Source organism: Anser cygnoides, chromosome Z, assembly GCF_040182565.1.
Source record: "Anser cygnoides isolate HZ-2024a breed goose chromosome Z, Taihu_goose_T2T_genome, whole genome shotgun sequence".
NCBI lineage: Eukaryota > Metazoa > Chordata > Aves > Anseriformes > Anatidae > Anser > Anser cygnoides.
In genome coordinates this window covers 59,654,082-59,678,185 of record NC_089912.1, presented here as the reverse complement: position 1 = coordinate 59,678,185, position 24,104 = coordinate 59,654,082, and the positions used below count along the sequence as shown (strand labels likewise).

Genomic DNA, 24,104 nt, shown 5'->3' with positions numbered 1-24,104 from the left:
TGGAGAGGATAAGATACACTTAGAAGCGCACGAGAATTTTTTCCCCACTGAAAGATGATTTCGTTCTGACATTTCACTGTTTACCTACCAGATTCAGTTGTACGTCTCTGGTAGCTGCATTTATTGAGGCATTGGCTAAACATTCGAGGGTTCATTCATCTACTGGGCCTCGTGTAATAATTTTCTGATGAAATCCATCATTGCACGCGTGTTTCATTGTTTCAGAAAAGCTTGTTTTTTTTTTTTTTTTTTTAAGCTGTTTTGAAAAGTGAGTTGGGAAACTTAACTGTATTTGAGTTAATTTCTTAACAAGCAAAGTGGCATAAGAGATCTGGAGAAGCGCAGAATCAGTCAGCTTTATATTGTATCACGTATCAGTAAATTTCAGTGCTGCTTGTCATATTGAAAGCACCAAACTCACAGAGAAGAAACTTGGCTTCTAGCTTTTAATGTGTGCTGTTAAGGAAAAACATAGTTTTATTCCCATTTATTCTTTTGTTTCCTCATTGAGGATCAGTTACTTTGTACTGGTAGGTTTGCAGAGATAGAAGTATATAAATATTTCTACGTGTTTGACACAGCTGGCGTTAACTTCCAGTGGTTGTTGGCACGTTCTGGGTTAGGCTTTTATTGCTCTTTTAAGCTGGTGGTTTTCATTGAGGCATACCAACAGGCAATTCAGTGAAGTTAGGAAAAATTTGGTACATCCGATGTGATTCTTGCAGTAATACAATAACATTGGCTGACAGAAAGTGGTCCTTGGCGGGAGGTTGCATGTCAGGGTGAGGATTCTGAATTTATGCTTTTTAAAAAGATGTTCCTTCACAAGATAGTTTTTGTGTTTAAAAACAAAGCAAATTATTCTGCAGGCTGCAGTTCTATGCCCATTTTCAGTAGCATCAAACCAACCATGGCAGCATCGAAGCCAGAAAGGCAGAAGAGCAGAAACAACCGATGGAGTGACATCATCTCACTGGTGGACAATTCACTTGCGAATATTCATTTCCTCTTCTAATAGCTGCTGTGCTTCTGCAGCTGCAAGACGTGCTTCGTATTTTACTGCTTGATACCTGTGTAAATCAGCTAAATGGCTAAGACGAAGTGCTCCATAGCAATGCTTGCTACTATTTTGTAAAGAATTTTCGGTTTTAAGTGCGGGAACTCTAATTGTTAATGTAACCTTTTTTTTTTTTTTCCTCTTAGTGCGGACTTAAAGCTCTTGGAAGAAGCCACCATCTCAGTCTGCAAGTCTTTAGGTGAGAAATTGTGACATCTTATCCATGTGGTTGGTCAGTAAAATTAAGAAACACGAACTGTTTTTTTTGTAGAACTTAAAATGACTAAAATAATGAAGTAACTCCATCCCTACTCTCTCTCTCTTTCCCTCTGCCCTCCAAGCTAATCAGGGGCTGAAAGGAAGGGATAATACAAATAACATCCATGATGTTACAAGAGGGTAAAAGCTAGTTGTGAAAACCTGCACAGTTTCCCCGATAGGAAACTGCTGTGCTGTATGCAAGTCTTGGTAAGGAAGTGCTATGGGGCTTCACATTTGGAATATTTTAAATTTAGGCTTAGAAGTGCAGTTAGAGAATGATCTTGGGGTAGTAAGGCATGTAGTGGGGAATCTTAAAAGTAAAATAACAGCTGTGTAGGAAACCATGCTGTATTTGATGTGGAAATATTTAAGGCATTAAAATTTGTTTTCACTCTGTCTGAATTCAAATGTCTCAACTTACTAATGCTACATAATTATCATACCTTTGCAATTCCTTATCTAGTTGAGAAGAATCCTCGAACAGGAAACCTTGGGTCATTGATTAAAGTCTTTCTTTCTAGAACCAAAGAATTAAAAATATCAGCAGAATGCCAGAAGTAAGTACTCAGAAAAAAGCTGTGTGCCATTTCACCTTTTATACCTTCCTTTTTTTGCTAGCTACTTTACTAGTTAACATATTTACAGACTAAAACTTCTCGTAAGTCATTGTTTGAAATAAACAAAAGCGTCTAGTACTTTATCAAGCATAGATCATGAAGTATAACACATAGATTGTTGGGGGAAAAAAAAGATGTTTGTGTTCTGTGTGTTACATAGGCGTAATTGTTTACAGAAGTGATACGACTTTGGGCTAACGTCTGCCTTCCCTTTTGTGCAGTCCTGAGGGGTTTTTGTCTTAATTTTCTTTGGGTGGACCCTACATTCTCTGTTACCAGGTTGATAGTTCAGAACTCCAACCCCTTGGAACACAGTAAAATTTAAGAGGAGGACTGTGATGCATGAAATTTCCTTCCTAAATGATAAGTGTAATGGTTCAGATAAAAGCACATACTCTTCAAGTGATTTAACCTTAAGTGCTTGATTTTGAGATATTTAAAAATCACCTGTCTACCTAAATCTTAATTTATAAAGTTGCTCGGGAATATTTTCCAATTGGATTGGGTTTGAGCATTAAAAAAAAAACAAACCTTCTATATAAAGACACTGCTTTCAAGTTGTATCATGCATCATAGCTTCAAGCAAAAGCTTTACCATGTGTTATTGTATGGGTTTTCCAGCAGCAGTTACTTTTTGAGACTCAAGGAAATGTAATGAAGCTATAGTCCCTTTGCATTCGAAAATGGGAAGAAAATCTGTGTTTGGCGTGGAAAAATCTTGCTACGCTCTGCTCCGGAAGTCTGAAGATGTTTGGTTGGGAGAGGTGCTGAGATTCAGAGAGACAGAGTAGCTTTAATGTTGAAGCTGTAGGGTACTTTCAAATGTCTGGGTGGATTGTTGTTCACAGCATCTAGAAACCTTTAGAAATATGCTAATTTTTCTGGTAAACTCCTCAAAGGGTGGTATTTCTGGCAACTGTGATGTTATTAACAGTGCAGATTTAGGAATAAAACTATTATCTTGAGGATTGGGGGAGAGTACTACTTCTAAATACACTTCCAATATATTTGCTGTAGCAGGGAATCTCAGTTAATGCTTTTGAGCACTCTGTCTTTTCCTTGCTTCTGCTATAGGAACCCCCTTTGTTAATCTGTCACGTCTCGTGTGATTTTTGATGCACGTTTGCAAGGTACGTGTCACTGATCCCTGTTTGTTTCTGCTTCTTTTCTAGTCACCTCTTTATTTGGCAGGCTCACAATGCGTTATTCATTATCTGCTGTTTGCTGAAAGTGTTCATCAGTACAATGTCAGAAGAGGAACTGCAACTTCATTTTACGTACGAGGAAAAAATGCCGGGCTCATATGGTATGTGTATGCTATTGCTAATAAATATTCCACAAGAAAGTCACGAGTTCTTAAGTCTGTGTAGTGTAAGAATCCAAAACTTTGTTTGAAAACTAGAAATGAAGTAATAATATTGCTACATACACCATCTTTCGCTATTCAGGGCAACCTGTGAGGTTGAAAGTATAAAGGCAATACTACAACTGGCTTCTTTTTTTGGAGTTAGAAGTAATTAGGCGTTCAACAGAAATATTCCCAGACTTCATTTGGCATTTTTTAAAAATAGTTATTCAAAAAGGCATTGTAGACCTACCTTAGTTACGGCAATTTTGATCCAATTAAAAATGTGGTAATGGTCCTCTTCAGAACATCCTCTGGCTTTTGCCTCTTTATTTTGCGAGGCGTGCTATTACGTGGGAGTAGAGGAGTCTGCAGAGCGCTGCAGTTCTGTTAGCGACAGTCACAGAGCTCGAATGGAGGAAAGGGGAGGCGGTTTTCGGCCTCTGAACAGGTTGGGGAGAACAAATGAGAATTGTAGTTACTTTTCGACCACTACTGTAAGATCGGTTAAGGGCCATGTAAGAAAGATTATCTATGATACGATGAAAAATTATTGGTCATGTTATTTATAAGCAATAATGATTGGGGTTATAACAGCTCTTTGATTGGAAGTGATCCTTTGCGAAGGCAAAAGCTAAAATTTAGCTGATGGACAATAGGGATTGGAAAAATACAGAAGTGAATTTAAGCAGGAAGTCTAAAAAGAAAAAGTGCTTCTCTAGGAAAAAATGTTTTGCATAAAACGAGAAGGTGGATGGGGGGAATGGCTGTATTATTTAAACAATTTCCCTGCTACCATCTGATTAAACAAACAAAAGAAAGATAAAAAAATAAAGAAAAAACCTTCCCTCTGAATGTGAATATGTGGTCAATACCATTTTGACTACAGATTTCCCTCAACAGTCAGTCCAACAAAGGCACGCGTTCGCAGAACGCCTGGTAGCTCATTGACCAGTGAAAACCGTTCATTAAAATCTGTTTTCACTCCTTGGCGTCTGCCGTTGCTCCGGGGAAATCGGGCTTCTGATGCCAAAAGATTAATTGCTGCTTGCTGAAATGGTTTAAACCGTGGTGAGTGATCTCCGAGAGCGAGGTCAGCTAACTGATGCTTCAGAAAGTCGTGCCCGCTTAGAGTAAGGTATCACTGCAGACTGCCTGTGGGTCTACACCTGGTTTGAACCAAAAACAATCCCACTTTTTGCTTCAGTGGTACAGTGTAGCACAGGAAAACGGCTGCAAAAGCTGAGATGTTTCATTAGCTTGATCCTCAGCAATCTTTATCCCTTACGCTGGGAGTTCCTAAGAGCATGGGATGAAAAGTGGCTGTTATCCCTGGGGTAGCTCCGTGTTTATACGATCTTTGGTAGCACTTGACTGTAATTCCCAGTGACATTTATTAGTGATAATTTTGTGCGTATTGATGGCGAACGTACTTAGCAATTATCTTTGAGCTGGATGTTCCTGATTAGGAAGATAATTGTGCGTGTGGTCTGCTGTTAGAGCAGGGGATGGAAGGCAGGAAACGAGTTCCTCATCAGCTTTCCCAGCTCAACTATGGGCTGAGGCCGGCTTCTTGTGCCTCAGGTTTCCACTTGGAGACCGTTCTTGGGACCTTTTTCAAGGTATTGAGGTTCATTCTCGAGACCTTCTTTGAGGTACCGAGGTTCGTAGCATGTTGTGTTTACACAGCCATCAGTTTTTGTTCTGAATAAATCCTTCATGTATAAATAAATCCTTTTTGAAATATATAGAGTGTATATATCAGTGCCTTCACTATATGGAATATATGAATATATACTATATGAATTATAATGTGTAATTATTACAGAATAATTATATAATACATAATCATATATAATATATTAATATATACTACATGAATTCATTAAACAAAAAGTATCATTTACAGAGTGTAATGAAATGTTCTTGTGTTAGGGCTTATTAAGTTAAGCAGAAAAAAATGATTTTTCGTTTTTATTTTCATAATTAAGCGTAGTTTTCGAGAGTATACATCTCATTCTTTAAAAACAAGAAAACTAGAACTTGTTCTGAAGTTTATACCGATTTATTAGTACTTCGTGTGCACTCTTCGGTCTCAGCCTTCTAAGAAGGGTAACCGTTCGTCATAAAACCGTGTGGTGCTGTTTGTTTCCCTGTTCAAACTATTAGCATCATTTTATTCTCCTTTTAGCCTGGGAATCTACCCTAGTGCCTACCGCTGATTTTAAATGACATCCTAGTACCGTTCTTTGAGTGCAAATGTAGCCCCTGTTAGCTCAGAGGGCCTAGCTGCAGTGTCAGCGCGTTGATCTGCTCGCTCTGCAGTCACGGTATCAGTGCCTGCTGTGTAGTGTTCGGTATTTCGGGCAGAAATTTGTATGACAGTAATGATCTACGGAAAACATCCTTGTCTCTGGCCACTGAGAAGTGTTTCGTCATATATGACGCATCCACTGTTGTTTAGGTAGCATTTTATAACTGTCTTATCTGGAGAGAATCGCCTCCCAGACTTTGCAGTTCATTGCTTTCACTCTTTCCGAATGTCAGCTTTGTGCTTTTCCCCTCCTAGACTGTATTTAAGGTTAGAAGAAAGCTCTGTAACTGATTTTTGTATCGTAAAAGGTGATTATTGGGGTTTTACCCTTGCAGAAACTTCAAATACAAGGGCATGTTGTAGCCTACCGTTATAAACTTCTAAAGAACAAACTGCACGGGACTGAGTCTCTGCTTACAACACTGTTTATTGACATCACTGTTTATTGATTCCCTTCCAGAATAACAGACCATTAAGAGAAGTTTGCTCCTTTTGGCACTTTTAAGATGGTTCCTTAGGCCAGGAATTTGCAACCTTTACCACTTCATCCGTAAATGGGAATTTGCATATAACTTTGGAGGCTATTGCACAACTTTGATCGTAGGCAAGTCCTTATAGACTTGAATCGTATCTTAGTTTCAGCTAAAAAATCCATGATATAATAAATAAACTCCTAAATTGGACTGGAGTAAGTCTTGCTAACATAGACCATTCATCTTTCGGTGTTCCAGGACTTAAGTATGGCTGGTGAAAAATGCATAACTGGCCTTTTTTAAAACCATGTGTTCTTGCAGTTGCTTCTGCATTGTGATAATGTAGAAGATGTGCTTGTTTTTGCTCTGTGCAAGTGTGCTCTAATCTTGTCTGGACAGATTCACCCTTTACTTCTTTTCCCCCGAGGCTTTACGTGGGTCTTTGATCCAAGTACGCGATCTATTAATGCGAATGAGTATTGTGTGTGTTGTCTTTATCCTGCTATTGAAAGACGTTGTTTAGGAAAACACTCTGTTCTGTGTTTATAGCCCTCTCTCACGTTATAGGTTTGGCATGCATCCGTGTCATTGTCTTGGAAAGACAAGAATTAAACAAGAATGCGTGCGCCCCAATGGGGGAAAAGGATACGTTAATTATTGTAGCTGAATGACATTGATTACAGCAATTAAGTTTTTTAGGGGGGGGAAAAAAAATAGTAGTTTGAGAACAGCAGGAGAGGCTGACATCTTCCATTCTACGAGATTGTGCCAACCTAGTATTTTCTTGCTTTATTTTGAGTATAAAGTGTGGGGGAAAGCCCTCTGATACTTAGGTAGCGTTGCTTGCAGCCTTCAAACGAGTTGTGTATGGAGCACGGTGGAAGCAATACTACCAAAATGCACTCGTTACGTTTTGCCGTCCTTTTTCTTCTCCTCTCTTTCCTCAGCTATCAAGAGGAAAAAAAAAAAAAAAATAGATACCTTTTGGGAACTCAGTCGTGTTCTGTAAGCGTTTTTTTAGATTCATAAAACTTTGGAAAAGTGTCACCTTCAAGTTGCTTTAGAATCCATTCTCCAGGCTTCGTTATTTGGCTGTGGTTTCTGTCTAAGGTTAAATGCTCCTCGCAGTTCTCATTTTTTTTTTTACTAACAGGAGCTGCATTGTATTACTCATGGGGGATTCTGTATAAAGGAAACCATGTTTCCGTGATAAAAACCTGATTTCCTTTAGAATGCGCAGTTCATTAGGTGACAATTGTTAATGCGATTTTAATAAACCAATTGTGGAAAGAAATAATTTCTGCTTTATTGTGAATATTCCCCCTGGTGTGCTTCTTAAAATTGAGTGTTGGAATTCAGAACAGCCTGGGTTAAACGGAGTGACACTGCCATAACCTGGCTATAGTGCAGTGTTTATTGCGCGACCTATTTATCTGAAAATACAACGTCAACAAGCGTTTGTGTGATCATTGTGCTGTAATGCCTGTTTGGCAACGCAGAAGGAAAAACTATGCCCTTAGGCGTTCAGCACCATAAAACCCTTCACTTTTGTGTCATATGTATCATCTTATTTCATTTAGAAAGCATAAAAAAATCCTTCTGAGCCAAGGGATGTATCTTCTATTATTTGTTATTATATACCATCTTCAAATGGCTTAATGAACTTTTTCCTCTGGCAAGGAACTCCTGCGTATCTTCTGTTCCAGTTGTTTTTAAAAACTGCAGTGCTGATTTAAAACACTACCAGTTTTGTTGCTTCGAATAGTTGTAGCTTTAAAATGATTTCTAATCATCCCATGAATTTTAGTCGCATAGTAAATCAGCTGAGAATAATTTTTACACTTTTACAACACACTCTGGAAATTCATGAATCTTTACTTGCCATTGAAATGTGTTTAAAAATACCTCTTCAGTAAGTAAATCCATGTTGTTGCAAGATATTTTGTGGACTTAATTGTTTAAGAGTAGCGATAATGGGTGCTATAGGCTGGATTCATTTGAAAGTCCACTGTTCAGTATATTGTTCAGCTTGTCTTAAATGAATGAAACTATTTTTTTCATCTGTCTCTGCTTATTCTTCACTTGGGGAAAAAAAAATGGTGGGGAAATGCGAGGAGCACAGGGAATTTTGAGAGGAGACTTGAACCGTGGACCGGTTGAAGTCCCTAGTGATCAATCTGTCAAACTGTTAGTAAAAACACCACTTACTAAGAGCTTAGGTAAGTAGTGAGGTAAAGCTTGATGTGTTCAACATTAGCACACTTCCTATGATAGCAACATCTAAATAGAATTTCCCTCCTAGTGTTTGTCCCTAAGTTAAAATGTTGATCATCTGGATCTGTGTTTAAATCTATGCTTTCTTTTGGTGTTTGAAAATCCAGAAAACCTTTGGTATGCTTCTTTTTCAGGAACAGAGTGTGAAGACCTCATAGAAGAGTTGCTGTGTTGCCTCATCCAGCTCATTGTTGAAATTCCCCTCTTGTAAGTTTTTCTTTTGTTTTTTTTCCAGCCCCTTTCTGTTTCTTAAAACAGAAAACCCCCTCTGTTCATTAAACAGAGCATTTGAGAGAATATAAAACTCAGAGTGATGGGATTAATAATGTTAAATACTTGCTTTTAAACACTGCATGTGATGGTGCAGTACCTCTAATGATAACTGCTGCCAGTACCAGCCCTGAGTATTGTGTAGGAAGAAGCACATGATCGGCATCTCACACCCGGTTCAAACCATCGACAGAAGTTATTCCAGGTTATTTTTTTGTAGGAGCTTTGATGTAGGGGCTTTCAGGTACCTCTGCCAGCACACCGGTAGGTACTGCTGAGTCTTGGTTGGAGATGGTTGTGCTGTGTGTACGGGAAAGGGGATGTTGGAGGTGTCGCTTTATCTCTGAGGGTGAGCAAAAGTTCACTTGTTCTGCGCTTGTGTTGTTTTTTAGCTTCAGTCGTGTGACTCCTTTAACACTAATTTCTGAAGTACCGGTGAACCGATGCCTGAAGAAGAGAAATGACGAAGTGGAATTTTAAAAATATTTTTAATAAAGGGGGGAAAAAGGGAAGAGCCAAGGAGCTACAGGCCAGTCAGTCTCAGCTCTCTGCCCGGCACGGTGATAGAGCAGATCCTGCTGGAAACTATGCTAGGGCACATGGAAAACAAGGTGATGGGTGACAGCCACCAGGGCTACGCTACAGGCAGATCGTGCCTGATGAATCTGGTGGCCTTCTATGGCAGGGTTACAGCATTGGTGGATGGGGGAAGAGCAGCTGACATCATCTGCCTGGACTCGTGCAAAGCAGTTGACGTTGTTCCCAATGATATCCTTGTCTGTAAAGTGGAGAGACTTGGATTTGACGGATGGACCACTCGGCGGGTAAGGAATTGGATGGATCTCAAAGAGTTGACCACACTCAGAGAGTTGTGGTCAACGGCTCAAAGACTTGTGGTCAAACTCAAAGAGCTGTGGTCAACGGCTCAATGTCCAAGTGGAGATCAGCGATGAGTGGCATTCCTCAGGCGGTCGATACTGGGATTGGAGATGTTTAATGTATTTTTTGGCGACGGACAGTGGGATTGAGTGCACCTTCAGCGAGTTTGCCTATGACACCAATCTGTGTGGTGTGGTCGACATGCTGGAGGGAAGGGATGCCATCCAGAGGGGCCTTGACAGGCTTTAGAGGTGGGCCCGTGTGAACCTCATGAGGTTCAGCAAGGCCAAGTGCAAGGTCCTGCATGTGAGCCGGGGCAATCCCAAGCACAAATCCAGGCTGGGCAGAGAAAGGATTGAGAGCAGCCCTGAGGAAAAGGACCTAGGGGTGTTGGTGGATGAGAAGCTCAACGTGAGCCAGCAATGTGTGCTTGCAGCCCAGAAAGCCAACCGTATGCTGGGCTGCACCAACAGCAGCGTGACCAGCAGGGCGAGAGAGGGGATTCTCCCCCTCTGCTCTGCCCTCGTGAGATCCCACCTGGAGCCCTGCGTTCTTCTCTGGGGCCCCCAGCACAAGAAGGAAATTGAAATATTAGAATGAGTCCGGAGGAGGCCGCAAAGATGATCAAGGGGCTGGAGCACCTCTCCCACGAAGCCAGGCTGAGGGAGTTGGGGTTGTTCAGCCTGGAGAAGAGAAGGCTCCAGGAGGACCTTACAGAGGCCTGCCAGTACCTAAAGGGGGCTGCAGGAAAGCTGGGGAGGGACTCTTTGTCAGGGATTGATAGGACGAGGAGCCACGGTTTTAAACTAAAAAGGTATGTTTAGATTTGATATTCAGAAGAAATTCTTAGAGGGTGGTGGCCAGGTTGGCTGGGGCTTTGAGCAACTTGCTCCAGTGGGAGGTGTCCCTCCCCATGGCAGGGGGGTTGGAATTAGATGGTCTTTAAGGTCCCTTCCAACCCAAACCATTCTTTGAATGTTTCTGTGGGTCTCCAGAACAAAATTGGTTTGTTGACACAGCTTTTTCAATGCATCTGCTTTATTCGAGGTGCGTTGATTCCACATTTCGTTGCAATGTGAGCCATAGGTTGAACAGCAGTAAGTAGGATAATAAAACTTAGGAAAATGGATATTATTGTCTTGTTTACCAGCATAAAATATTTACAGTGTTGCAGTACCTTAACTAACACCTTTTGCCTGCATCATGGAAGGGGAAGTAAGGAAAGGTAGATACAGGAAAAGCTGCTTTCTGTAATAAACAGTCACACAGATGGTGTCTGGGGAGAACATTCCTTCAGTTTGGTTTCTCTCTTTGCTGAAAGCTGCCTTCCTAGTATCTGTATTGTAAGTTGAAAGGCTTCAGACTACAGTTGGCTTCAGGAGGAGTGAAGGGAACTCTGTTCTTCATAAAGATGTTAGGAAGTCGAGACACCTCGGCTTCAATTTTTTTTATATTTTTTTTTTTTTCAGAAAAATGATGAAGGTTATTTTGGCAGAGACATGACTTTTTTTGCTTTCCTCTCTCCTGGATCAGATTTATACTGTAGATTACGTCCCCACTTTTTATCAGAGGAGTAGTTCAGTTCCTGCCGTAGCTGGAATAAATCAAGCAAATTTTAAACCAGGCCTGTGAATTTTGGGAAGGAGTAGCTTGTCTGGGTGGGCTCCATGAAATATTCTGATTTGTAATGATTTCCATAGCAGGATTTAGGGCCACTTGCTAGGTGACAGGCAGCTTTGGCAGCTTACAGCGACACTGCTAACAGAGTGCGTGTCTGTAAAGCTGCTGTTAAAGATGACTTTGTTGTGACAGATAATTCGAATCTCCATGCTGAGCCTGTCTTTGATGTCGAATTCAGAATAGCAAAGTTTTTGTTAGGAGCACTCGATAGTCTTAACAGAGGATTGTCACAATTGGTGTGTCCCTTGGGTTCTACAGATGCAGTTTCAGGAGGGAGTACAGCTGGCAGCTGCTGTCTAAATATATTGCTTTTCTACGTCCAGGTTTAAAGGTGTTTTTTTTTCTTCTCCTTCGCTTAAATGCTAAGATTATTCTTCACGTATGGAAGACCATCCCCATATCCAAAACGGAAGAGCAGAGGTACCTGTGTAACAGCCCTGCGAGCTTCGCTTTTGGAAATTGTTCCAAAATTCCAACAGGATTGTTGGGAGGACACCTTAGAGGAGCTGTTTGTGGTATTTTGCAGGCAGGTGCATAACTTTAACCCGTGTTCCAGACTGACCGTAAGCAAACACGTGAGTTTGGGCTTGGCTTTAGTACCCCGTTCATGAAGACTCAAGTCTTGCATGAGCAGAGTGCTCACATGAGCTCGTTCTTCCTACAGAACAACGTACAGGCATACCTGGAAAATGCAGGTGGAGATTCTAGGACAAGGTTATTAAGGAAGGTGTGTGAGATGGGGAAGAAAGAAAAGAGTTAGGTCTGTAAACTGCCACCTCCCTTATTATGGAATATTACCGAAGAACCAAAGCGTGTTGATTTTTTGTTGGGAAAGGCTGGCTTCAGAGACGTACAACAAAGCACGTCTAGGAGGAGTGTCTCAGAATTGTCCACAATGAATGGAAGAAGCTATTTCTCAAAGTTGGTTCGTGTTTGGAAAGGTACGTGCTCTTCATGGCAGTTGCGCTCTTTAGGCTAAACAGCTTGTAGCAGGGACCGTGGGACTCTGCATCGTTGTGGCCCGATACCAGAGTTACTAAAAGGGTCTTAAATAACCATGTAGAAAAGCAGGGCTCCGCTGCGTTGTACAAAATGTCGGTGGGGAAGGGTTTCACATATTCGCATTTAATTTTGAGAAATTTTATAGGAGCTACAGCGTTACTGCGTTTCAGGGATTAGACTCGTGCAGTCCCTTGCAACACTTGCGTTACAGTATGTCCATGTTTGATTTATGGCTCCCTTTGGTGTGTTACGGATACTCTGCTTTTCCTTTGGTCTTGTTAATGTTAACACCCAAGAGTACGCGTTAATGACCCAAACTGCACAGTCAGCAGAAAGATAGAACTTCGGCATTTCGTCGTACCAATTTTATGTAGAAGCTATCGCGAGCGTTTTGTTGCACGATGGAGCTCCCAGAGCTTGAAATTAGAAAGGTTTCTTTCAGCAGCCTGTTAAGAGCTGGTGTAACTGCACATCTGGTTGTTATCAGTACGTTTTCACTTCGTTAAAAACTGTAAATGCGTGTGGAAGAAAAATGAAATGCTGTGATCTAGTTACATCACCGTTAAGTAGCACCCTGTAGTGCCAGTAGAAGCGAGCTGATATTTCTCTTGCATTCCATTATTTTTTTTTTTTATAGTTAAAATTGTTTTGGGCTGCAATCTTAGTTACTTCCACGTTTAAATGTTAACCGCGTTTGACTCGTTTAAGGATGCTCTCCACGTTTCCTGGCAGCTTAAAAGTCCAATGTAACAGGAAAAATGGGGCCATGGTTGATTATAAAGCTCCGTGGAATGATCACTGGGTACAAACAATGCTGTTGAGAGGTAATGAGAAATGTTTAGGATATTTTTTTTGCCGATTACGAGCAACAAAGGGGTTAAGTACTGTTTTCTCTGCCATTTCAGGAGTGTGCCTAAGTCACTTTTTTGTTGCTACTTTCAAAACAGTAAGTTACAGTTCTGCTTTTTGCAAAAAAAACATTCAAGGAACTTTTATCATGATTGCAGCTCCAGTATTTGAAGAGCTGTTTGGGCTTTTTTGGCAACTCTGTCTAAGCATGAAAGGGAAACTTGCATCCGTTGAAACTTAGGTTGAAGCTAGCAAAAGGATCCAAACTGGTGTTAACTTTGCACTGAAGATCCTCAACTTTTTACACTATTGTACTCTGTGCAGGAGAGATTTGATGAGCATGAAGGCAGCTTTGCTTGCTGCTGTACCTTGTGGTGCAGCAGAGCAAAATGCGCATCCTCCTTGGAGAAGTTTTGTGCTGTGGATGTTGGTGAGACCAGGCCTGGGATGTTTCCATTTTCGCCTCTAGAGTGAGTGATGAGCAAGTTTGTCTGCGTGTGTGCTGTTTGATGCGACCGTGAAGCACGATCTGCTGTGGGACTGTTTGCTCAACAGCACGGCAGAGTAGAAACGCCTTTAGTCAGCTGGTTTTTTGTGCAGTAAATCAGTCTTTCAAGTTTTTTAAAATACATATTTTGAAGAATTTTTCATCACCCTTTACATCCCTTCTTCTGGTGGCAGACGTGTGGCCTCTTACGTGTTTAAAAGTCCGATGCGGAAGAATCTTCATCTGTCACGTTCTTTTTTTGTTCCAGTTTTATTCCAGCTCCGTCTTTATTTTAGACTTAGATCAGCGTTTCTCTGCGACCTGCTTTTTCACTGTGAGTTGTGAACTCCCGTTCACCTTGCAACAGGCTTTCTAATCACAGGGCGCAGCAGCGGAGGTCAGTGCTGTTTCTCGTGCGCCTTGCTGCGTAATCGAGCTCTCGATAACGTGCTTTCTCTCTTGTGGTTTTCAGCCCTGTTTCTCACGAAAGAGATCGGACGCGTCTTGAAAAACGCCTGCTTTCTAGTGCTTCGTTTGGGCTCTGCTCTGGGTAGCGAAGCCACCAAGGCACTGAAGTCAAGCGTGTGCCTTTTTGGTGCCTTAAGGGTTTGCAGACTTTCAAATTGGTGACGGCTGCCAGACTGACAGGCATAAGCCTTTTTTCTCCATTGCCTAGAAAAATGTTAGGCCAGGTAAGGTTACTGCTTATATTGAGTGCCCCTACATTAAGGTAGGGGCACTCAGTGCTTCTACCCCTGCCTTGAAATCAGTGACCGACGTTCGAGCGAGCAAGGCGAAGGAGAAGCGGTGTTGCAAGAAGACATTGCTCCTGCCAGGAGCAGCTCTGCCTTTCGTGCAGGCTGCGCGCTGGAACACACGACGTGGCTCACGTCGTCTGGCTCTGTCTGGACTTCTGCGCTGTTTCGCAGTGGGTTTTTTGAGCACACGGGTTGTCTTCTCTGCCTTTTCCCACGGGGTTGAAAGCTACCTAGAACTACTCACCTGAGCTGTACGTTTTAATGGATATTTATTATATGGAGTTGCTCAAAGGGTAAGGTCTTTCACTGAGACTTGGTGGATGTCGCTTAGGAGTCGTGTTGATATGAAAGATAAATACGGCAGAATATAGGTGCGATGTGCAACCCTTAAAAATCCTAGACTGTTTAGAGCATTTCCTCTGTGGAGAACTGGATGCCAGTAAGGTGAAAGCGTATGCAGTTACGTGGTCTCCGATAGTTTAGGAATAGATCTGGGAACAAAAGGTCTTGGATCCCACTATTGTTTTAATCCGTTGGATGATTCCCTTTGGGTATTTCTGCCTTCGTTAGGATGTTCTCTCCATCTCTGTTCTGTCTCTCGGTAGAGAATACCTGCGGTGGTGGGGAGATGGGATAGGAAATGTCAGAGATGCTCTTTGCTTTCCTCGAGCATAATTGGGCTGTAATGAACGTCCTGTAGTATCGGCTGCAACGCTGCGGTCTTGCCATCGGCGGGTGTAAAGTTAGGAGCGATTCCAAGAGGAAAGATTGTGTTCGTTTTGAGTCGCGCTTGTATCCTGAGACTGATAACCAGACACTCCACTTGCTTTTCAGTTTTCAGAACCGATCCTATTCTCTGCGGTGACTCCTCTTTCACCTTTCTGGTGGGCCCTCAGGAAGCGGGGAAATGAAACCTGGTTCCTGTATGATTTGAGCGTTTTTGTATGAATCAGCCCTTTTGGCAACTCTCCTAAATTAGAAAATGAGTTACCTTTTAACCTTTTAATACTCAGAGCAGACAGCTCTGGCTGGGTGAAAGTTCAGGAAAATATTTGAACAGGGAGGGGGGTTTGGTACAGTGGTGTAAGCTGAAATTCAGAGTGTTTTCTTTCTGACTGTTCAGCCTGTTTGCTCTGCAGGTGTGAAATAATTCATAAGCTCTCAGCCTCTGTTTGCTGAGGTGGCAAAATAGTTGCGTTTCATTGAGGTGTTAATTAACGTGTTTACAGAAGGATGTGTCTTTGGAGTAGTAATTGAAGTCCCTAGCAGAGATTTGGTTGTATTTTGCCTCTGTACTTAATCCTGGTTCCTCTTTCGCAGACCTTTCTCCGAGGCAGGGAGCAAAGCTGAATGATGCGGTGAGCACAGAAAGCAGTCGGGAGCATTGCTTGGCACTGGGGAGAAGCTGGCAGCGGCAGGATGATGACACACAGGTTGCCGAGGTTCTTGGTAGATAATGCTGACAGGAGGTCGTACACATCCGCTTCGTAATTTTGAGTAGAAAAAAGCAAATGCCAGGACGCTTGGGAGCTGTCCACTTGTCTGTGGGCGCGGGCAAGTAATGGCAAGTGCTTGAGTTGTCGCAGTATAGAGAGCTACTGCTCAAACAAGTTGCCTTAACTGGCTGCTTGTGTGCCCTTTTCCTGTTCCTGTCACGAAGGTGACGTTTTATTTGTGTTAAAGATCGCTGTTTTGGCCACAGAATTTTTTCAGACATTTGGAACTTCAAAATGCAGCAACAGCATCGTGGCATATTTGAAATAACTGCCCGCCAGAATTGCAAAAGAGCAAGGTGAAATCATCGTACGGTTCGAGCTGACAAAACCTTTTGAGGGAATGATACGCAGCTGGATAGCCCGGTGTGGTTCTCCGGCCATAAATGCCTGGAGGTTGATAGCTCCGGCATTTACAAGTCTGCTACCAGAGTTGATTTAATCTCTTGCATCTCCTCCAAAATGCGAATGAAGTCGTGGCTAATGAGCTGAGAGGGAGCACAGAGTTTGGAGGGGGAAAATATAATGCAAAATGTCTGACTTACCAGAGTTCACAGAAACGGTTTTCGACAGCCTCCTGTGGTCCAGACAGAGAAGGGAAAAGGGAAAATGTCCTAGGTTTCAAGTACAGATATAAAACCTGAAGCTATTACGTGTCCCTTCCTACTGCATGTTCCGGCTGAGGCACGAGGAGCAGCATTGCTGATCTGCCCTCTCTGGTGCAGCGGCGTGGTAGGTAATGTTTGGCAGTGTAAAAGGGAGGAAAAAAATACCGATCTGTGGACCAGGAAATGAAAATGTGTGTTTTTGATGGACATCCAGAAGCGTTATCCTTAGTATCCTGGAGGAATTAGTTACTCTTAATAATCAGTTCCTTCTAAAACAGTACTTTTTTTTTTTTAAAGTATAAACGTGGTGCTGTTATAAAAGAGTTTTCCCAGGGCCGTAGATCACAGAATCGTCTAGCTTGGAAGAGACCTCCAAGATCACCGAGTCCAACCTCTGACCTAACACTAACAAGCCCTCCACTAAACCATCTCACTAAGCTCTACATCTAAACGTCTCTTGAAGACCTCCAGGGATGGTGACTCAACCACTTCCCCGGGCAGCCCATTCCAATGCCTAACAACCCTTTCGGTAAAGAAGTTCTTCCTAACATCCAACCTAAATCTCTCACAGGGGAACCCAGCATCTCTGCTGTCTCCTTGACAGAAGGAAATAAGATGGAAAGAGTAGCTGCTGGCTTCTTAGTTCGTCATTTGATTTATTGGATTGTTGTCTAAAAATTGCTACACCAGAAATTGTACGTGGTGGTTTTGTTTCAAACCATTTGTTAAACTTGTTGCCAGAAGTCAATTTTAACTTGGGTGCCAAATGCAAGACCCTGGAGCTATTCAGTCTCTTTAAAGCACCAGGGAACGTGGAACCAAGGAGAACAGCTACTTGTAGAAGTCTGGAGAGAGGAAGATAGAGAGACTTGTATGCGGTTTGGTACGTTGTTCTCTGAAGTGAATTTACTTGGGATGTGAGCTTTAGCTGAGGTGTGTGGATTTCGTGTTTGCTTTGTAGAACGCTGGGGAAAGAAAAAAGAAACTCCCAACATCGTGCGGTTCTTCTGGTTTTCTGAAAGAGAGAAATAATTCTGACGTGTGATTGATACATGAGTTCATTATTTCCCGTTTCCTCCTTATCTGCAAGCAAGCAACTTGAAGAGGAAGTCCATTATGAGGGTGATAGCTTTGAATAAAAAAAAAATCAACACCCCCCCATTCTATAGTCTCTCAGTATAAATAAACAGTGCTTTCTTTGAAGTTAAAAGGGGTTCCTGGTAGTTCTTGTGACCCTTTCGAAATGTTTTGAGTTTCAGAAAACTGTACGTTTGACCCTTGGTGGAGAAAATTTTGCTCTGAAGCTTTATCCTTGTGCTGCTAAATTAAGGGTGTCCGTAGCTTAAAGGGTTACCACAGATACTGGGACTCCAGTTTGAGTGAAAATTCCCAGTTAAATGCCCCTTAATTAGGGTTTGAATAGAAAGAAAATAAGTAACTTGAGTTATATGAATTTATTAGCTTTTTTTTTTCATTCAGTTAGAAGGTTATTGAAAGCAGGTTATTTAAAAAGAAATCTTAATACAATACGATAACTTCTTCGTTTATTTTTATATCACTCAGCGTAAGGAAACAGAGAAGAATTTTGTGATGCCTCTTCAGATTTGCATTTCCAGTTGTAGGATTTGTCAGAAAACTAAGCAAAGAAGTGCCTGGAATGGAGAGCCAGCGTATAGATTCTGTAAAATTTGTTTCCTCCCAACAAAGCGACCCAGGTATTTTGGATGTTGTAGCGTGTCACTAAGTCAGCCTTTTCATTCATCAAGTCATGAAGAACCCAGCTTTGGAGATTTTCTAGTATTCTCAGCCTCGGTAATAAGTTTCTGGCATTTTGTACACCTAAAAAAAATATTTATTCCAAGCTTTCGGGTTTAATTTGATAGGAGCAAATTTAACAAGTGTTTTTTTTCCGTTGTAATAATCAGTATACGTAGCTCTTCCCTGCCTTGCTTGGGACGGGCGTGGGTGGCTGATCCCAAAGCATCACGGCTTGGGTGAGGGACTGGGAACCGTTCCTAGCTCGGTCCTGCTCCTGGCGCAGACGAACGTGCGGTGGAACCAGATCACAGCGTAACCTCTGGCCTGATCTAATTACCAGCATTTACACTGGCGAACTTCCTCCGTAGTGGGCAAAAAGTCAGGTACCTCACGAAAACTAATTAAAACGTACTTCGCGATTTGAAGGAAGAGTGTTATTTGAGCAGTAAGTTGCTTCCTGGCGTGAAATGTTAGGGATTCAAAGACTCAAAGCACACCAGGAAAAATACAAGCGGCGAGTTTGTGTAACCGTCACTTTCCAAAACATTTTTATATCACAAGCAGCGTGGCTCGCGTTGGACTGCAATCCAGGGAATTGTGATTCCCATTTGCTCTTGCCATTGAATAACTAACATTCACTTTCCTCAAACTCTGACCTAGAGCTACTACAGAAGAGTTTATCTTAAGCTATCTATGCACCATGATGTACATATGAAGCAGCTTTTCCTTGTGTTTTACACTAACGCATGTTATTTACAGTATAATATTCACACTTGCAGGATATTAAACTACCTGAAAGAGCTAAAAAATAGAACTGATCTCATTTAATGAAAGCCTGTTCATTTTGATCAAGACCACTCCAATTCTAATCCTGAGATGAATGAAGAATTCTGTTTCAGCCAGTCCTTTCTGTTAACTTACTGCACTGTTGTTTTTAAGTCGTCGTTACTTGAAGGAGTAATTAGTTTTGTTTACACGTGGTTTTTTAACTGTTAAAAATTGTTAAATAAGTGCGTAGTAACAAGCTTTCTGAGCACTTCAGGATGGTACCGTTGCACTGGGTGAAACATCTCCTTCCTTCTGGAGGAGGAAAGAAATGGTCTGTGGTTGAAAGCAAGAATCAGACAGGTTCATGTACAAGTTACATCATTGTGTTTTAAAAGGTGTTCTGCAATTTATCAGTGATTAAGGCAGCAAGTACCATTTTTCTCCCCCTTTCGAATATGTGATAGGTAACGGGGTTGTTAGAGGCGGAGTTGAGAACAGAAACCACAGGATATCCCAAACAACAGGTGTCCTTCTCATCCTTTTTGCTCTGTAGGCTTTCCTAATTAACTTAACGAGCTTTGGTAAACTATCTGGAGTCAGCGTTGAATCATTACAGCACGTTCCTTGGAACTGGCAGTCACGCCTTTAAGTGTCACACTTCACTGCTACGTCACAAATAGCGTTTAAATTGAACTGTACGTAGTATCTTGACATCGTGAGCACTTTATATTTAAACCAGCGTTTGTATGTTACATCCCTTTCTTCGGGATCCACTCTTCCTGGCAGATGGAGTGGTGTTTGGCTAGCTGGCAATTTCCCAGACTCAGAATGACAATTTCGTTTAACAGGACAAAGGACATATTTTCGAGACGTATTTATTATTTTTAGGGTGAAGTGCACTCTGAAAATTGCAGGTGGAACGTTCTGGGCAACGCTGCGATGTTTTCACGTTGTCTTCTGGCGTATCAAAAAATGCTTACTGCAATAAAAAATAATGCATTATCTGTGTGAAGTGATGTGGCTTTTCCCTAGCGAGTTCAATTTGTTGGTTAGCTGTTCCCAGTTGAGACTCGCTGTAAAACGCATAACCTCAAGTTGAAGCTATTCGGTGTTCTTGTAAGTCAGTTAGTGAACAAAGCCGGTAGATTAATCTTTCCGAATTTTCCCTTTTTCCTGCAGAGATATTACATACAGCATTTCCTTGGAGGCTGTGACAACGCTCGTCGTCTTCCTCTCCTGCCAGTTATTTCACAAGGAAATTCTGCGAGAAAGCCTTATTCACAAATACCTGATGCACGGTCGATGGTATGTCGTGTTCTGGGCGGGGCTGGACCAAATAGCGCAAAAAAAAAAGCTTCTGATGGCTTGTTCAGACTGTTTGCACTTGAAAACAAAAGCCAGTGGAATATATTTTGGTAGTAATTTGTTCCCCTCAGAAAAAGATGGAACACAAAAACATCTGTAAAGGCTTTTGGAAGGCCTCGGGTTTAAATCTTACAGCTCTGACTTCCAGAAAACTATTTTGGAAGCAATCTTTTCTTTTTTTTTTTTTTTTTTGAGAGGGATTTTGATATGCTCCCTTAAACAGTTTTTACTTCTCAGGATGGTTTTTGGTTCAGCTGGGGGGCCTTTTCCTTTAATATTCCGGTCTAGAGAACCTGTGCATCTCTGCGATGCTGGTGATCCTTCACGTGGTACAAATAAATGGCAGCCCCTAGGAAAACGGCAAATACATGCAAGGTTGAGTTTTAAGCTGCGAAGTGAGTAATATCACTTGTTCTGGCGAGTAGGTCTTGTTTAAACACTGTCATGGTGGTCTTTATGCGTTTTGGTCAGGCTGCCATTTGTCCTCTTTGACCTTAAAATCCAATGAGCACCTTTAAACGCAGACAGTTTTTTAGTAAGTGTACCTGTTGTCTGGTTTCCTGAAATTTCTGCTAGAAGCAAGAGAAGAGGTACTGCTCCTGTGAGGCATATGAAGAACAGAGAATCAGGGGAATATTTGGGAGAAGGGTGTTATGTGTAGGTCTAAGCTGGGAGCAGCAGGTACCTGGCCTCTGGAGGCACATGGAAAAGCGTAGGCGCTGGGGATCTGGGGCAGTGTGAAGAGTTCAAGGGCTACTGGGTAAGGGAAGCTGGAGATCATCATAACACAGCCCTGATCTGTCCACCTCTAAATTATAGGGGAGTAGGAACCAACTGTGTGTTTCTTCAGGGATCTTTTTTTAAAATTACTGAAGACTTTTATTTAAGTCCAGCAAATTTTGTGTGCGTTTGTCAGAATCACTGGGATGAGGTCACGTGTTTCATTCATCCCTGCAAATTCACCCCAGCCACACACAGCCACATACTGGGGGGGGGGGGTGCAGGAATTAATTATGGTTACCTATTCTATGTAACCAAAGCATGGAAGGAAAATGAAATGAATATAGTGTTTCTTTCCCTCGCGTCAATATTTTTACAGTTGTCTTGGGGGTAGAAAAATACAATAGTTCCACGAGTTGATTGACTTAAAAGTGGTATTGAAAACAAAATATTTCTGCAGCCGTGCTCCTGAAGGTGCTCCTACAGCGTCCTGCTGGAGTCGGTACAGCTCTGCATGGTCAAAACCTCGGTGTTCTTTCTCTTTTAATCTGTAAGGAGGCACAGTGCCCAAGACTGCTTTGCACCCTGCCTGCCCTTTGCGGTGTAGTTGATTAGACTTGACTCCCAGGTGAGATAATGAGCATCTGTTATTCCTCAAACGATCAACGGGACTTTTAAAAAAGAATTGAGATCTAAGCATGTCCTCCTTCCAGTGAACAAAAATGCATAGCGTCGCTTTTGTAGCCGAATTTTGCAACTTGTGAGTCAACCCTGTTTTTCTTTGCAGTCTCCCATATACCAGCAGGCTTGTGAAAACTCTGCTGTATAACTTCATTAGACAAGAAAGAAGCCCTCCCCCGGGGACCCATGTCTTTCAGCAACAAACAGACGGAGGAGGACTGCTGTACGGAATTGCATCCGGGGTGGCAAGTGAGTCTTTTATCTCCTCTAAACAATTGGTCAGGTCTTACGAAGTATTGCCTTCTATGTGACCTCTCTTACAAATGCACCTGTAGTCTGTTTTTTTCTTTTTTTCAACGAGTGATGCTAACGTGTGTGCTCAGTGTAGAAAAGCTATGGCCATGGGCCTACTATAAACTGTGAATAAACGTGCTCCATCTCAAGACATGAAACAATCAGCAGGCGCTGCAGAGATGCCCTCCCTGCAGGACAATATACGGTAATAGTAGCACTTTGTCCCCTTTTGTTTTCTTTTGTTGATACTTTTAATTTTTAAACAGTGCCCCATTTGACGAATCACGTTTCAAGTTATTTAAAACGTTGGAATAAATATTCCTTAAAGACTCCGTTGTTCAAGAGCTGTACACGTTTTCAGAGAACGTGCATATTTTATTCTGTACCGTTACGGTGTATGGATGTGGCGTCCTGCTCTAGGTGGCCCTGCCTGAGCAGGAAATTTGGACTAGATGGCCTGAAGAGGCTCCTTCCAAACTCAAGGCTTCTGTGATATAAGAGTGGCCTAGATAACAAATTTTTGTAACATACCGTAGCGTATGCCTTTCCCGGTAGGCTGACTAATGTTTTTCCTGGATGTTGTGAATAGCTTGTGACCTTCCGTGGTTGGTCTGTTTGTTATAGAGAGATTCTGTCTGAAGTATGCAAAGGACTTAATGACATATTGTTAAGAAAAAGGGTTTCAATGTTTTTTATACTACGTACTGCATTTTAATTGGTGGTTGCTCTCTTCCCCATACCAGATGCGTGGTTTTCTTCAGCTGTGTATTGCATGTAAAAATTCTCCCTAAACAGTTTTGTTTATAGTAAAAATAAAATAAAATACCTTGCTAACAGAAATAGTATCTACCACTTTCCTTTTATTTGATAAATCTAAGTAATACTTTGCAAGTCAGCTGTTGCTCGAACATATCCTATTTGTTTTGATCTTCTGTGAAATCCAGTCACTGGAAGCATCCCTAGGGAATATTAAAGTTCGTGCCGCGTGTGGCCTGCCAGAAAATATTTTTGCGGACTGACTGTGACAGTGCATGTGGATCTCCTCCTGGAGGCAGTAAAAGAGCACGTCTCTGTAACGTAGTGCAGCGTATCCTAAACGCGTTCCTGCTTCTGTGTAAGGTGAGGTTACACGGAGCCCAGTGCGTTCACAGGAACACACTCATCTTCTTTCTGGTTTCTAGTTTACATGCTTGGGGCAGACCACGGCAGTGTTTGGGTTATGCCCATAAGGTAAATGTGTCAGAAAACGGTTGTTTGGTTGGCTGTTTATTTAGACAGAGAAGAGAAAGTAATTAAATTGTTCCTCACAACGTGTTTTTTTTTTATTTTGGAAGTCCCGGCAGGTACGTTCTTTTCCTTCTTGTCAGTTGCTGGAGAAAATTGCTTTTAAAATGTTTTCCAAAGCAGGTTTCGTTATGTGGTTTGTGCTTCAGCTTGTGACTGTAGAGTGGTTTTCACGGCGTATTTTGTTGCTACCTGCACCACATGTTTTCATTCACCTTGATTCTAGTTGTCTAGTCACGCCTGAGTGTATTTCTGCCTTAGTGCAAAGAGCTTTTTTTCCTCTTCGCTTGCTTAACCTGTGAAGTCCATCCAAAGTGTCACCGCCTTACCTTCCTCCACAGCTCTGATAACATATCCCCACATGACTTTTTACTTCTTGTGTATCGAGTTCGCATTTCTTAGCACAAATTCTTAAGGTTTCTGCCTACGTATGTTCTTGTCTCTTCCTACATTTCCACCCCCCTTTGCTCCTTCTTGAACCATTCTCTTAACAACTCCCTTGGCATACTCCCACACTTACTTCGTTGCTTCTTTCATGAGCACTTGAAGTGCCATCGTTTCTCCTGGTGAATTAAGTATCTTCATATGAAGCTTTAGGTAAAAGAGCTTTCGGAAAGAGCTCTCGAATAACCCATCCAGGAAAGGGGAAAAAATAAATGCCATCTCTTGTTAGAAAATTGGAATAGTACTTCTGTTTGTGTGCACGTGGCTAGTTAATATTCTTTGCCTGCATGCAGTGCTGGACTATAGATGAAACTTGGACACGCTAAGACTGGTAGAATAAATGGCGTATTTGTCCATTGGTAACAGCTCTGAATTAAGCCCTTTGTCATCCTTTTTAAAGCATCAGGTACGTGTGGAGAGTGC

The 24,104-nt window shown here is 41.9% G+C and overlaps 1 protein-coding gene across 13 annotated transcripts in view; it reads left to right on the top strand.

Annotated features, from left to right (window-relative positions):
* Positions 1 to 24,104, top strand: part of DYM (dymeclin) — a 206,531-nt gene that overhangs the window by 15,818 nt on the left and 166,609 nt on the right. For 12 of the 13 annotated variants that reach the window (XM_048079759.2, XM_048079753.2, XM_048079754.2 and 9 more), the window contains 6 exons: positions 1,204 to 1,256; positions 1,782 to 1,875; positions 3,108 to 3,241; positions 8,476 to 8,548; positions 20,073 to 20,198; positions 21,766 to 21,908. In XM_048079759.2, coding sequence (XP_047935716.2) covers positions 1,204 to 1,256; positions 1,782 to 1,875; positions 3,108 to 3,241; positions 8,476 to 8,548; positions 20,073 to 20,198; positions 21,766 to 21,908 — 623 coding nt within the window. Of the gene's footprint in view, positions 1 to 1,203; positions 1,257 to 1,781; positions 1,876 to 3,107; positions 3,242 to 8,475; positions 8,549 to 17,928; positions 18,083 to 20,072; positions 20,199 to 21,765; positions 21,909 to 24,104 lie in introns of those variants that run through there. The other variant, XM_048079764.2, reaches the window with a different exon arrangement.